This window comes from Oryx dammah, unplaced genomic scaffold, assembly GCF_014754425.2.
Source record: "Oryx dammah isolate SB20612 unplaced genomic scaffold, SCBI_Odam_1.1 HiC_scaffold_22, whole genome shotgun sequence".
NCBI lineage: Eukaryota > Metazoa > Chordata > Mammalia > Artiodactyla > Bovidae > Oryx > Oryx dammah.
Window position 1 is genome coordinate 43,545 of NW_024070206.1, and position 16,119 is coordinate 59,663.

The 16,119-nt window shown below is 43.4% G+C and overlaps 1 protein-coding gene across 1 annotated transcript; it reads right to left on the minus strand.

Annotated features, from left to right (window-relative positions):
* On the minus strand, window positions 1-15,838 carry LOC120880830 (plasminogen activator inhibitor 2-like). The gene is made up of 8 exons (XM_040264235.1): window positions 15,805-15,838; window positions 11,580-11,759; window positions 7,590-7,709; window positions 5,824-5,952; window positions 5,073-5,190; window positions 1,838-1,980; window positions 1,019-1,183; window positions 1-699 (listed from the first exon to the last, which is right to left on the minus strand). The coding sequence occupies exons 2-8, from the start codon at window positions 11,748-11,750 to the stop codon at window positions 295-297; spliced, it is 1,251 nt and encodes a 416-aa protein (XP_040120169.1). The 5' UTR covers window positions 11,751-11,759; window positions 15,805-15,838; the 3' UTR covers window positions 1-294.
* Between the last annotated feature and the right edge of the window lie 281 nt (window positions 15,839-16,119).

Below are 16,119 nucleotides of genomic sequence, written 5' to 3' on the forward strand. Positions count from 1 at the left end.
AAAAATTATATAAAACAATAAATAATACAGTAAAAATTAATGCTATAAAATAAACAGAGTAAGAAAGAGCTAAATGAGAGATCATCCCATTTTAGGAGGCAAATGATTAACGGTGGGGGGGTGGTGATGTTATGATTGACAGACGTCACGCCATGTCTGTGTTTCTAGTTATTGTGGAATAGAAGTTCAGAAAAGCAGAAACATGCAGAGGTCTCTAAAGTTTTGGCACTTGCAGAAATCCTGAGGCTTATACCTCGTATTACAAATTTCTGTGCAGAAACGGAAACATTCAATTTAGGGTGATGCAAATCTGCCCCAAAAGAGAATGCTCTTGGTTATCTTGTGCACGATAAGGAAGAGGAAAGGATGGTCTGCCACAAACTGTGGGCCTCCATGGCCTGTTCTCCCTGTTACGATGGCCCCAGTGCCGGCAGCAGCCTCTGTGCCCTCCTCATTCACATCCACAGAAGCTTGATGGAACACTTCAGACAGAAACAGGTCATTCTTTTCTGACATGCCTGAGAAATTGGCTCGGCCTTGGCTGAAGGCATCGCCCATGCCCATGCTCGTGAGAATGGTCTTGAGTCCATAACGCTCTTCCAGTTTGAACTTGGGGATGTACACCTCCACGTCGTCCTCACCCATAGTGTCCTTGCTGAGCCACTTGCTGAGTTTGTCATGGGTGATTTCACTCTCCAGCTATGAATCCAAAACATAAAACCACTGAGTGCTTAGCAGAGAAGGACAACAACCTCTAATGTTGACAACCAATGACTTTACTATATTAAAGTAAAATTTAATAGTTAGGTAAAAATTTTGCAAGAAGATAGCATATATGAGATGTGTTTAAGGCTTCTGAATGACCGGGAAACCTGGCACAATTCGTCTCAAACAAGTTCACATATTCAAACTACACACCATTTCCTCAGATGTGGGCATGTGCAAAGGCTTCCCAGGTACACGTGCAAAGGCGCGTTTAGCCCCAGGAGTTTAAAACAACGTAAGCTGGAATTCTTACCAACTCCAAGCCCGTGGAGGACTCAGCAATTCCATCTGGAAGTAGCAGGAACATACTGACCTCTCCAGCATATGGGAGTTCTAGAATCTGGACCTTCAGGTCTGCTATGTATCCAATGTTTAGCTTTTTGTGCAGGAACATCATCTCTACTGATTTGCGCTGAGTCTAAAGTGATTAAAAAGTAAAGTATGAAAGTTGATAGTAAGATGTCAAACAATTTACAGTCAGACATAAAAGAGAATGGGTTCTGCTTTCATGCTAAAGAAATAGATTTTTTAATTAAAAATTGTTTTCAAATTTGTCTTAAAAAGCCAAAATATATTTTAAAAATAAAAATTTATTATTTGTGTACTCTCACAGTGACTCTAACCTATTTTGTTCTTTCAAGATTATACCCATTAGTAATAAAATGGACAATTATAATTAAATACTAAAACATTTGTTCAGGACCTCCTAGGGGTCAAGAACTCTGCAAAATCTCATTGAATCTTTACAACAACATTTTGAGTTGGATATTATCATCCTAGTTTCACAGATCAAAAAAAGGAGTGCATGAACCACAAGTAACATCATAGTTGGTACAGCCTACATATAAGTCCAAGATTGTGTAATTATAAAGTCTTTACCATTACTCATATGACCTCTAAGAAAATTACCAAGTGCTATTCAGTAACCTGGAAGAGTCAATCAACTCTCCAGTGTGTATAATGCAAATCATGTATGGGCATCAATGAGTGGTCCCAATTTTTCTTTTTCTATTTTGTCAAAGACCCTAAAATATCTATTAAGAAAATCTGTTTCGTTGTCATTATCTCATACCAAGTTCACACGGAAAGGATAAAGCCCCTTTAGTTTCTTCTGAAATGGAGTCTTCCATTTTCCTTTGAAGTAGATAGCATTCACCAGGACCATCTTGGTGTCTGCATCAACAGAACCTTCAGGTAACAAGTTTGGGATTTTGCCTACAGAAAATATGATATATGCTTATGTTTCATGATTAACAATTATGAAGTCATTATGATTTCTTGAATCTTTTGGGTCACCATCAAGCTTGACATCCACATTTATCAAACTCTGCAGAGATGTTGATATTCACATTCAAATTTTTCTCTTAATTTATTTAAAACATCAGTAAAATTTTTTCAGGTTTGCAAAATTCAAGAGCAAATGAAGAAGTAATGTAACTAAGATTTAGAATTGCTAGCAGACTTGGAAAAAAATTTTAAGTTTCTTTTAATTTTTTTTTCTTTGTGCTGTATGCAGGATCTTATTCCTCTGACCAAGAACTGAACCTGCATCCCTTGCTTTGAGAGCACAGAGTCTTAACCCCTGGACTGCCAGAGAAGTCCCAGAAATTTTTAAATTCCTTTTATACTGTTTTATCAAAGTTTTACAATTATATGAAGTTAGTTCATCCAGATGGGAGTGAAAAAGAGACTCAAGGAATATAATGGGCGTCCCTGTAGCTCAGATGGTAAAGAATCTGCCAGCAATGCAGAAGACCCGAGTTCAGTCCCTGGGTGCCAAAGATCCCTTGGAGAAGAGAATTGCAACCCACTCCAGTATTCTTGCCTGGAGAATTTCATGGGCAGAGGAGCCTGGCCGGCTACAGTCCATGGGATCACAAAGAGTCAGGCATGACTGAGTGGCTGGCACTGCCAAGGTGTCTAACAGTGCATTTCCTTCAAGATCTGCGCTAGGCAGCCCGTAGGCCTAACTCACTGATCCATCCAAAAACAGTGTTCTGGAAGTTGCGCCACACCTATATCAGGAATAGCACAGATTCGTGAAGTAATAAAGGAAAAACTGTCCTGGGGGCGGGGCGGGCTTGGAATACTGGAAGAGACATTCTAAATCATTCAGGAAAGAAAGTGCGGTGAGTTCTATTAAGAGAGACGAATAATGCAGAGAACTGCAAGAACGCAGAGAAGGGAATGAATGACTGAGTCCAAGAAAGTTCCCAGAGGTGATGATATCGGACTGTGATTTTTTTTTAAGTCGGTTTAAGAAACAGCCCGTTTATAGTGAATACCTGCTCTGCAATATTTCAACCACATTATTCTATTTATTCCTCACAACCATTCTAGTAAGGGAGTATTATTAGTGTCACTTTACACAAATAGAAAATAAACCTTGAATATTCATTGGAAGGACTGATGCTGAAGCTGAAGCTCCAATACTTTGGCCACGGGCTGGGAAGAGTCAACTCATTGGAAAAGACCCTGATGCTGGAAAGACTGAGAGCAAGAGGAGAAGGCGGCAACAGAGGAGGAGATGGTTCTATGGCATCACCGACTCAGTGGACATGAGTCTGAGTAAACTTCAGGAGATAGTGAAGGGCAGGGAAGCCTGCTTGCTACAGTTCGTGGGGTGGCAAAGAGTTGGACATGACTTAGCAACTGAACAACAGCACAAATGGGCACCTTAGTGAGATATTAGTGACCTTTCCAAGGTCATAATGCTTGAGAGCTGGTCGGAATTCCACCATCTTCCATTTCTGCTGACAGATACAGGACTCAAGCAAAACGGTCACTGTAGTCTGACCAGTTTCAGTACAATTATTCAATTTCTTCATCAGTAAAACCCCTAGCAAATAAAACTCCTGGCCACTACTTGGAAATCTACTGGGACTTTATTTAACTTTGTGACACATAATATTTGATCATAACAAGGAAAAAAGAAATCTTTCTCAAATTACTATAAAAATTGGTAAAACAATCAATCTAAATGAGTATTTGGCATTTTTGCAATTTCACTGATTGATTTATAGCCATTCACCACAAACGCTTAGAAAGAAGAGAAATTCTTGCTGTTCTCAAAGAAGCAAAGCTTTCATGCATCTCTTTGATTTTGCAATCTCCTTTGACTTTCATTTTTGTTAAATCTTCACTTTCTCTGCTTCCTTTTTGTCAGTGGCGCAGCAATCTTTCAGAGCAGTAATTTAAAAATCTAGAAATGAAGAACTAAAGTAGGCCAACTGTTTTTAGAGGAACAATGATTCTTTTCTCGAGTCTACAGAACTTAACACAATTGCTTTTTCTATTAGGGTAGCTAAGAAACGAGGATAGCATGCTATGGTTTGAAATAATGTTAAAACATAGGAGGCAGGGACTTCCCTAGTAGTCCAGGGGCTCGGATTCCACACTGCCTACGCTGGGGGCCCAGGTCCGATCCCTGGTCAGGCAACTAGGTTTCACATGCCACAACTGTGACCCGACATGCCGAATAAGAATGCATTTTAAAGTAAATAAACAAGCACAGGGAACACGTGAGAACAAGCACAGGGAGCACTCGAGAAGATGCATAGGGAACACGCGAGAACATGCACAGAACATGCGAGAACATGCACAGAACACGTGAGAACAAGCATAGGGAACACGCGAGAAGATGCATAGGGAACACGTGAGAACATGTTTTCTGCATTATCAGACTCTTTACATGTTGATCTGAAGGGTTCCAGAATCAGGCTAAGGCTCCGAAGAAGAGGAAACCCCGCTGCCCCACGAGAAGACAGTGGGGTCTTGGATGAGCCAGTTAAGGACTGAGGACACGCATAGTAAAGGCAGAGGCAGCTTAGACAGCTAATGGGAGATAAGAAGGGGCTGAGAGACCTGGACAGCACACTGACTCTGGATGGTGAAACAGAAGCAAAGCTACAGTTTTATGATCCCTCCTTTTCCCATTGCCCATATTCTCACACCAATTACTCAGCTGAATATTGTTCCTTTTTCCTTTGTTTTTGTTTGCAGTGTACATAAAGTCACAATTATTTCAACACTGATATTTCCTAAATTAGAAAAGATCTGCCTCTTCTTACATTCTATTCGGTAATAATCCAAACCAGATTATTGAAGTACTGAATATATATCTGCTATTAATAGACCTTGATTATTTTTTCTCACTTCAAACACCACAAAGCTCAACAAGAATCAGGTTACATTAGCCAAAATAACTAAGGTTAGGAGTAAGGGCTAAGTCCAAGGATTTTAAAACACACACACACATCAGAGCTTTCTACGTGGAAAGAAGAGCAGAAACTATTTCTTGGTTTTACCTTTGGTTTGAGTCTTGACCCAGGAATTAATCTTTTTTCTGGCATCTTCTGCACATTCTAGGAAGTCAACCGCCTGCGGTTCTGTAGAGTAATATTTCTTAGAGAGTTCCATGTATTCCTTTAAAGTGAAAAAATAATGACAAGATTACCTAGAATATATACCCAACAAGTGAAAGAGTTAGCTGCTCAGTTGTGTCTGACTCTTTGTGAACCCATGGACTGTAGCCCGCCAGGCTCCTCTGGCAATGGGAATCTCCAGCCAAGAATACTGGAGTGGGCTGCCATGCCCTCCTCCGGGATATCCAACCGTCTGTGGTTTATTTGTAGATTACAGGTTTCCTGTCAAGACTGGGGAGCCTGAAGCAGGGTAGGGGGAGGTTGGCTGGGGGCTGATTATGTGCTCTCTTGACCCCCCCAATCCAGTCCCGACGGCCTTTGTTCTCCTGCATGCTTTGCACAATGAACACTGAATGCAGAGCGAGAGGCTGGGCATGGGGTTAGTGGTTCTGGGAACACCTGTGCGCACCTCCTGACTTGTGACTTTCCATGTGGGGTTTTTACAGTAGAAACAGGAAGCACCCACGGAGGGAACATAAGCATGACTGTGTTGGATCATGTCCCATGGCCTCGGGGAGCCTTGTGAGCCTGAGTGGAATTCTGACCCTCTGGGAATGAATCAGAGTAAACCGCTTTGAAAGTGACCTCGTTGCAAGTTTGGGACCCTGCCATTCAGATCGCAGGTTTCACTCACTTCCTTGAATCTTGCAGATTTCTCTCCAAACAGTTTATTGGCACTTTCCAATAAATACTCCCCCGTGGACACGTTGATGGCGTTGCTGAGAGAATGGAAGGATGAATGGATTACCCCCGCAGCTTGTGCCTTAAAAGGAAAGAAGAGATTCATTTTATATAACTCAGGACTTCTAAACAAGATATTTCTTAAGCAATAGTATGTTTTTTCTAGGATATCAATAAAAGGCTGTATTAAAATATACTTTTTTCTGGCACTTTAGAAGTAACTCAGGAAATAATGTTGATATGGATATAGTACATTAAAACTTTTCAGATAATTTTTTACTTGTTTCAGATTTTTCTGTGCCCATAGGATTGGATTTAACTGGAACAGAACTGAGATCCTAGAAAAAGTCAGGCTCCTTTGATACTTACCTAAGCTATAGTCTCTAAGCAACCTTTATTATATTAAAATGTTACCTTAGGAATGTTCTTTAAAAGTTTATATAGCTTCTACAAGTCCTTGGCATAGTTAAGGGGTAGTCTGTGCAATGGAATCTGGAGTTTAGAAAACTTAAAATCGAGGGGAATTCCAACCCCCAACCTGAAGTTTGCGAGCATGATGACAGACACGGGGCTTAGTCACAGCAGTGGCTGGGTGAAGCTGAGGTCAGAGCCCTGAAGATGGACCGTCAGCTGTCCACTCAGGCCTGACAGAATTGCCTTTTGAAGAAGCCCCCTCGTCATCTTGAGTCTGTAATTCCAATTCCCTGAGTGACAGATAGATGGAGCATCAGCGTTCCTAACCTGTGAGAGGACCTAAATCAGGCTGTGGCTGTGGGTGTTACTTACCAACAGGAGCCCATCTACACCAGGCTCCTAAACGTAGCTGAATGGTGTTTAAGGGAGTGGGGTACTGGGGAAAGATACTAGCTTGAGATTGGTTAGATGAATGGATGGTAGACAGAGAGTAGATGGTGATCACAATAATGATGATAAATAGCTGGATAGATGGGCATTGTTCTGTTGTTAATAATGATGATGATAGATTGACAGATCGGGAGAGAGAAGGAAGATAGATGTAGATGGACAGTGGCTGACGATCGCAATGACGACCGGAGGGAGGGAGGGAGGGAGGGACGGAGATGTGTGCTTGTGCTCAGTCGCCCAGTCGTGTCCAACTCTTTGCAACTCTTTGGACTTAGCCCGCCAAGCTCCTCTGTCCATGGGATGTTTCAGGCAAGAATACTGGAGTGGGTTGCCATTTCCTACTCCAGGGAATCATCTTATCCAGAGATTGAACCTGCGTCTCCTGTGTTGCAGGCAGATTCTTTACCCCTGAGCCACGGGGGAAACCCTAGATAGATAGGAGAGAGGAGACAAAGGACACAGGAAGGTCAGCGACCTCTTCTGAAGTCACCAGGCCTGGCCACCTCCACCCCTCAATGACTTGTCACCCCTTACTCTGGACTGCATTCACGCATGTGTATTGTAGGAGTCTCTACTGTGGCTTTAGAATAAATTATACATGCCCAACTAACGGCAGAGTAACGTGACAGAATTTACAAACAGTCTTGACCTGGAAGTCAAAAAACGGATTCTACCCCAGCTCTGCCCTTCCTTATGAGAGTGACTGTAAGATATTTACTCAAGGGCTGTGAGTCTTAGTTTTCTTCCTATGAAAGGTAGAAATTATACTAGGTTCCTTCCCTAATATTGTGACTTTAAGACAAGAATTTTCTGGAAACAAAATACAAAAGAACTAGGAATGGATGAGTCAGATACCTGCAAAAGAGCATCAGGATAGCTGCCCCTCTGGACCTGCCGTGAGGAATTCCAGCTGCTGAGGCTCCGCGGGGTCGCTGGGGCGCCTCTGTGGACCCCAACGTGGTTAAACCGAAGCACCTGCAATTGGCATTCGAGAAAACTGGGCACATTTTCTGCTGCATTATTTAGCTTTTAAACCAACGGCTGTCAAGTTCCTCTTAGTGGTCCTACGTCAAGTTCCTTGCCTTTGTGTCTGGGCAACAAGCACAGATACTCTTCGAGTATAATATGTGTCAGTCAGTGAAATTCCCCTCATGGGAATTAGCATGAGTTATTTCATACTAATTCAAATACTGGCCATTTTAACAAAATATATATGATGAGATGATTTGTAACCTTTTGATCAAATTATCTAAATTATCACCCAACTCATAAACTTCCTTGAAAACATCCCAGTATTTTGAAGGAAGTAATAAGGTTAACTCCTGACCTTGTATCTCTCCGTTGAGTGGCCTTACACATTATACCCTTCTAGACTGTTAACAATTAGCAGCCACAGCTAGCTTAAGCACAAAAACAGGGTGCCCAGTATTGCCAAGGATCACCTAAAGCATTTGCACATACGTGTTTACACATAAAGAAATCCCTCGCTTCTGTCCATGTTGGGGGAAGATGGCAGGGGTCAGATGACAACACGAATCCCTTTTTTGAAACATTTGCTTTCGTTCGTGTATTTCTTTAGCTGCCCACCGTCTTGGTTGAGGCAGGCAGCATCTTCAGTTGCAGCAGCAAGATCTTCAGTCTCCACATGTTCCCCGACCAGGGATCAGACCCAGGTCCCCTTGCGTCCCGGTGTGAGTTTCTTTATGCTGAAAGTGGCAGGTCCAGCTAACAGTGAAACTGGCGGGTGCAGCCTGGCCCTGGAAGGTGCCTCAAGCCCCCTCCCCCAGTACAGCAGACGCCTCCACTCGGCCCTGACACCCACCCGCCCCGACTGCCAGCATCCTTTGGGTCCCAGCGCCGTGGGGCCCCAGGCAGGGAGGAACTTATTGGTAAAGCACTGATGGTGGAGGCTCTGCCAAGGGAGGGAAGGCAACCTTGCCCAGCAGATGGTGGATTTCTAGGCTGGAAGGAGAGGTCTTAGGACTTCTGGGGTCTTTCTCTGCTCTTCAGACCATATATTGTAAGTTCCTACCTAATACGCTCTGAGAATCAGTCTGACTGACAGTGTGAAAGGGAGGAATACTCCGTGTAAGAGCTTCCCTGGTGGTCCTACCTCTTGAGGAAGCTGACCCATAGGTCGGGGTCTCTGGGCAGCACTGAAGCCCACTCGAGGCACGACAAGAGTCCTTGCAGGTGTGGGGTGTGTGTCACGCTCCTGAGCCGGGCTGAGGCAGGCACCCTGCCCAGAGAGCCGGGCCAGCCCAGGCCGGTCAGTGGCCTTCTCCTGAAGATAAGAGCTGGGTAAAAATACTCCTGCAGATCTCACATTGCCTGTGCTTTGTAACAGAGCATCTATCTATTCTGTTTGCTCCTTTTTTCCACTACAACCGCTCCAGCCTTACCAGCTACACCAGTTCCCAAATGTGGGCAGCCTCTTCCTGCCCTGATTTTCTCATCTATAAAGTGAATACGATAATCAGAGCTCCTGCCTCACAGGATTTTGTATTCTGTGGGTAAATTCATAAAACATTCTCAGCAAGGTGCCTGGCTGGGGCATTGTAAGTATCAGCTATGAAAACAGTTAGTTCCACCACATGCCTCTCCTGTTAACTCTAATCTTCATACTCATCTTGCCCAATACACATTTTCACTTACATTTTAAAAATAAGAAAGTTACTACTAGACTCTTTTGAGTTATCAAATGGTGCTCTAGAGGTCTGCAACTATTGTACAAAATAGGTGGTTAACAATCCGCATTATGTATGATCAACTTAACATAGTTTGTGGGTACAGAATGTCTCCCATCCAAGTATGAACCAGGCCCAGCCCTGCTTAGCTTCCAGGATTGGGAGGGTTCAGGGTGGTATAGCCACAGACCACACAGACTCCCTTTGGGGAAGAAGATACTCTAAAGTTGGACCGTGGTGGTGGCTGCACAGCCCTTGTGAATATACTAAGAGCTACTGAATTGTAAACTTTAGATGGGTGAATTTTATGAAATGTGAATTATATATCAACAAAGTTGTTCTTATAAAATAAAAAATAAGAAAGCTGAGGCTCAGAGCATTTAAATGGCTTCATTTACACGCCTAGTAAGTGGCAAAACCACCAACCAAAGACAGGCAGGTCTGTCCCCAAAGTCCAGGCTTCCACGTCCAGACCAAAAAACGTCTCCTCTCTTTTTTGGTAGAGATTTAAGCCAATTTGCCTTGAATTTTAAAATCTTCCCATGTGGCAGAGTTACAAGAAAACTACTGTATATAAAATTCTTGTCCCACATGCAGAAAATACTTCCCAAACACAGAAAAGCTGTGTTGTACCATGAGTGACAAATAAGTTATTTTCCTCTGGTAGCAAAATCAAGATTTTCTCTTTAGCACCTAGAGCATTTTGTTTGGCATCTGTCCTCAAAAAAAAAAAAAAAATCGCTTCTGATCCCTTTACATTTAAAAAATGGAGACTTCCCTGGCGGTCCCGCGGCTAAGACCCATGCTCCCAGTGCCGGCGGAAGGGAACCAACATTCCACACAGCGCGGCCAAAACCTAAATAAAAGTAAAAACTGACGTCCTCGGTGTTTTCCAAAGTTTTTAATGGAGTTCACTGCCTTTATTTTATTTTTTTTTTTCAAGGCAAAGAAAATAAAGGGGAAGGAGTTTTGCAAAATGTGGCTGGTATCAGAGAGTTGAGCAACTGGGCTTTGCTGTGAGTCTTGATGTTCAAACTGCCACAGAGAAGCTCCCAGCCCTTTTCCTCCCGCGGAGCCACTCCAAACAAGGCCCGCCTTAAGTGGGTCACCGTGCACCGGGAAGACGGTCCATCTCCCAGTACTCACACACTCAGGTGCGATTCTCACGGGAAACTCCGGTGTGACTGAGGACAGCATCCACGCTTGTGAGAAACAGAGCCTGGACGCCCAGCACTCAGTGCTGACGTCTGTACACACGGGACTAGGAAAGAATTTTAACGATATAATTACCTCGTCTGCTCACGGACCCGGGGAAGACGAGATCGTGTGAACTTTAATAGCACCACGTTCATCCCAGAGGATGACTGCTGGGTCCGAGTGAAGCAGGTCGATGCATTTCCACAGTCCCTGACCCAGTGAAGGGTCCCCTGACTGAGCTGGTGTCCATCCACCAAGGAAGGAAGCCAGCAGCCCTGACAGAAAGGCCCCGCAGTGCCGGCCCCCCGACCACCTTGACTTTGAGGACTGGCCATCCCGTCAGCCCCGTTTTGTTGCCGTGAGCTCACGGGCCGGAGAATGTTGGCTGAGGCCCTCCGAAGTTGTGTTGCTCTTGGTGCCTCCCCCAGAGTGCAGAGACCAAGCTCTGGGACAGTTTTTTCTCCTCATGGCACTCTCTTAAAACCACTACTAGGAATTCTTCACATAAATGGAAAGAGCCTGAGATGAGAAAGCAGAAACCAGAGGGACCCAGGGAAAGGTGCTTCCGTCCCACTGCCCATCTGTCACTGATGCTCTTAAAACCAGTAAGAGATAAAGCAGACAAATCTTTTGAGAAATATAAACATTATCAGATGTCAGATAGAGTCGTTATTAACTATTTCTAACGTGGCAGGATAAGAAAACTGATAACCCTTCTACTATATCCACCACTGAGGGTTTTCATGGTTTGGCTCTTTTATCCCTTTGAATCTGAGTGACTTGTGTTGTAGTGGCTTGTGATGATTGCTGAGGGCATGGGTTCGATCCCTGGTGGGGGAACTAATCCCACTAGCTGCGGACTTTGTTATAGTCCAGACCCTGTAAGCATATAACCAGAGCAGTTCTGCAATTCGGTTCAGGAGCCCTTCCGTCCCAGGTGGAAACCCTAACAGAAACTCACCTGCGCTATCTGCTCCGCAGTACTGCCCCGGGCGCCCAGGTAGACCATGGCCACGGTGGCGGAGATGCTCCAGGGACAGAAGAGGAGATTCTGGGTGTCGGCACTTGTATTTGCCAGGTGCTTGAAGAAATTGAGGGCAAAGATTGTGTTTGCCACATAAAGTTCTTCCATTGTCTCAATCTGGAAGGAAAACGAGGAAAAGCCACAGCTCTAAAAGATGCCTCGACATTCTGAGGGACGTCAGCGGCGTAGCACAGGCTGCACCCTGCACAGAGCAGGGCCCCCTCTCTGCTCTCCTTTAACTGAACGGGGCCAGCAGCGTCGTGACCCTGGGACCTGTGCAGCCACTAAAGGGTCCACTCTCGGCGCAGTGCACTGTGGCCACAACCCGGCAATTCCTTAATGATTTTATACAAAGGGCCCTCCCTGCATTTCCCTTTTGCACTGGGTCCTGCAGATGACGCAGCTGATCCTGAGACAGAGGGAGCAGTCCTGGGATGCCTGGTGACACTCCACCTCATAATACTGGTAATAACAGCAGTAACAATAAATAGCCCTAACCGAATTCTTAACTGTATAACAGATGCTGTGTCCAACATCTCCCCTGTACTAAACCAGTCAATCCTCACACAAGCCCTGTGAGGAAGGCACTGCTATTCTTGTGCCTACAAAGGAAAAGTCTACTGCCCAGAGAGAATCAGAAAAGTGACCCCTGTCACTCGACTATAAGGGACAGGACTGGAAATCGAAGCCAGGTGGGGGGGTGGCCTTCAGGGTCACACTCTCAGCCTCTGTGTTGTACCTACAGACACACATCGCACATACAGACACACATACACACACGAGGGCCTCCCCTGGTGGCTCAGTCAGTAAAGAACCCACCTGGAATGCAGGAGACGACCTGCAATGCAGGAGACCCACGTTTGATCCCTGGGTCGGCAAGATCCCTGGAGAAGGAAATGGCCACCCACTCCAGTATTCTGGGAATACCGCCCCGGGAAATCCTGTGGGCAGAGGAGCCTGGTGGAGGGTCGCAAGAGTCCATGGACGTGATTAGTGACTCAACGGTCACCATCACACACACCAGAGGAAAACACACACATTCAAATGAAAGCCACATGCACACATACTCTTGTTGGCCCCAGTGGAGACGGACTCACCTTTTGAGAGGGAGCATTTCTCACTGCCCTATCTCCCGTTCCTACACCCCCTCCACTCACACACCACAGTCTTTCTACCAGAGTGCCCCCCGTGCTGAGCAGCTCATTGCTGGAGATGCTAGAAAGGCCCCCTCCTCCCACCACCCCTAGCAGGGCAGTCAACACCAGGTCCCTCTGCAGGAGTGGTCCTGAATTTATGGAGCTCACACACACACACACACACACACGAACACACACACCCCATCCACCATCTGAAGATAAATGACAGTCACACCTTCCGTGACCTAAGACTCGCAACCGCCAAACGCTTGGACACACCCGGGTGTGGGTGGGTACCTGCTGGTTCTAGCCAACAGACTATATCTTACATTTTCACAATGGCTTCAAACACACCCTGCAATTACCAGAATCTATAAATATACCAAGCTACGCTGACACTCATCACTCCACAGGAGCCTTCTGGGGACGGTGGCTGGGGAGCCGCTGGGGGAGGCCCTGCAGGAGGCTCTCTACAGCCTTGGGCTCCCTCGGCGGGGCCTCCCAGGCTCGCACCTCCCCAGCCCAGGGCTGACACCTGAACACTCGGTTCACAAACATTTCTCGTGAAGAAAATGATTGCTACTTGTATCAAAATTTCTCATGCAAGATACCACCCAATTGTATTTTATCAAGACAAAATAGTAAATTAAATAAAACATGTCCCCAAAACTCTCTCATGCCTTCTTGTCTCCTTTAATATATAATATTCACAGGATCAATGTGAGGTACATATTCTGATCTTTATTCTATAGGTTAAATCCCAATGTCCTGAGACATATACAAGGTCGCAGAGTTTGTAATGGTGCAGGGATTCCAGCCTAGGATTCAAGCTTCAGAAACCCACTCTGTCCAATGTCACTTACACCTCATCTACTGATGTTTAACTACTACGTGTAAGAGTTTCAGCCAGTTACTGGTTTGAGAAATGCTAGAAAGAGGAAATAAAAAGAGGAAGGAAGCCAGTTTGTAATACTACTAGAAGGCTTAAGTTTCGAAAAATCACTGTTTTTTTTCTCTTGCTTCATCACTGAGGTTAGATTAACCTGGATGACTCAGAAATTTGTTTCCTCTTCCTTCTCACTTTTAAAACCATCTTTATAATGAATTATTCCTCTCAAAAACATTTCAAAAACAGAGAATTAATAGCATAAATATTTCTCTATTGTGTGCAATAAAATAAAGAATTGGAGCTATAAAAATAAACTTAAGCCTGCAAATTCCCTAGTGGTCCAGTGTTTAAGACAGAACTTTCATTACTGAGGGCATGGGCTCGATCCCTGGCTCGGGAATTAAGATCCCACAAGCTGCATCATGTGACCAATTAATTAATTAACTAGTTAGTGCAGGCTTCTCCTATACCTAATTCTTATAATGACCTGAATAGTCAGTCACTTTGACACTACCAAAATTTGTCAAGACAAATAAAGAGGGAGGGTTTTTAATGCCAAGTTAGAAGTCCAGTTGACTGTGACTATTTTGTTAAAAAAAATTAAAAAGTAAGGACAGAATTAAATCACCCCAGATGTATTTACTTGTTTTAAAAATAGTCTAAATTTCTATCTTTCAGATAGGTGCAATTAACTGCATTTAACATAAAAAATAATGTGTGATGTCCATATCACAGTTACCAAATTCCTTCAGCCTCACTGTTTTATTCACCTTGCATAATTACTTGCCTGGTAAACCTAGTAATGCTTGTTATACCAATGAAACTATGAAGATGGCGATAGCACAGCTGGTTTCAAAGCGCAGACTGGCTTCCAATCCCAGCTCTAGTGCTGTCCCTACAGCCCTTTCAAATAAGGGTTGAGAAGCTCACGTCTGTAGAAGCTATGAATGTATAGTACATATATGTATATATACACAGTGTCTTCTGACTCTACCACACGTCCACCCTGCATTTAACTGGGAATCTGCCTGAGACCGCGTACAATTGAAGCCACTGAGTGACATCAGAATCTCTCAGAACAAGAAATACCTGCTGTGATTTCTTAACACTAGAGTGAGTTAAACAACTTCAACAATTTCTAGATACTATACTCCTAACCAACATTTGATATTATCTTAGAAGAACAAACAGATGAAAAGCGTATGTGGGCTGGCCTCTGTGATGCTTGTGTTGGTTCCTAAAACGCAAGTTCACAAACGGGCCCCTGAAACTTGGCCCAGGCGACAACGAGCTCAGACCCGCAGCCACACTCCCTCTGCTCACTGGCATCGAATGTTAGATTTGAGTTTGCTGTAGCATTTTTAAATGAACTTTTTTGCAGCAACACAGTGTAAATATTTTGAAATTGACCAGAAAAATTAATGACACAGAGAAAACAATAACTTCAAGGAAATTTCCCATTCCAAATTGCCAAGTTTTCCCCATTAAATTAAAAGCCTTTCTGTATTTGATTTATTTCATAATGAATAATTATTTGCTTATGGGATATTAAATTCTTTATTGAACTATTACCTCAGTCCATCCAGCAACTAACTGGGCTATTCTTCCTCTTTCACCAAATTGACCCATTATCAAATTAAATCCAGTTTATGCTGGCATTGAACTGAACCACTCAGTTTTCTGCTTCATTTCTGGTTGTTTAAGATGGAAACTGAGTCCTCTTTTTGTCTTTATCATATTTATGTACAATTTATAAGTCACTTTCAGTTGCTAAAAAAATACATTTTGATCGGTCTAGCTATTTTCATTAAATTCAGTGCCGAACAAGAACTGGTAAAAGGTACACACACTCTAAGCTGTTCAGTAAACTGACATCACGACCAGAATGTACACTTGGGTTTGGTAAATATTACACAGGCATTTTCTGATCTCTGAGATTTAAGATCATGTATAACTTAATTTAATTCAAATCTTGAACCAAAATATTCTCAAACAAGCAACTAAACAAGAAAACACCATTAAACTTTTACTCATCCTCTAAAAACATCCCACAGTTTAATTTTCATTATATTAATAATAGCAGTATGCAAAATAAAACCCTATTTCCCAGAGAGAGACATGGAAATGGCTGAAATACCTGGTTCTTCTCTGCCTGACAGGAAACGGTCTTCTGAGTGTTGCTAGAGTTCAGACATGGCAATGACCGGTTTTATAATGCTCTGCCCCTCCTACGTGGCATTTTTTTTTTTCTCTATATCTATCTGTGTCCTTTGAGTGATTCAACATTTTACTCAGAAAGACATCATTAGAATAGAAATGCTTGTTTGCTAAGGCATCATTTAAGAAGATGACATCATTCAGAAACTTTAAAATTTAGCAATACCTACACATGCCTGTTAAAATTAGCTAAAATCTAGAAAAAATAATAAATAAAATAAAATAAAATTAGCTA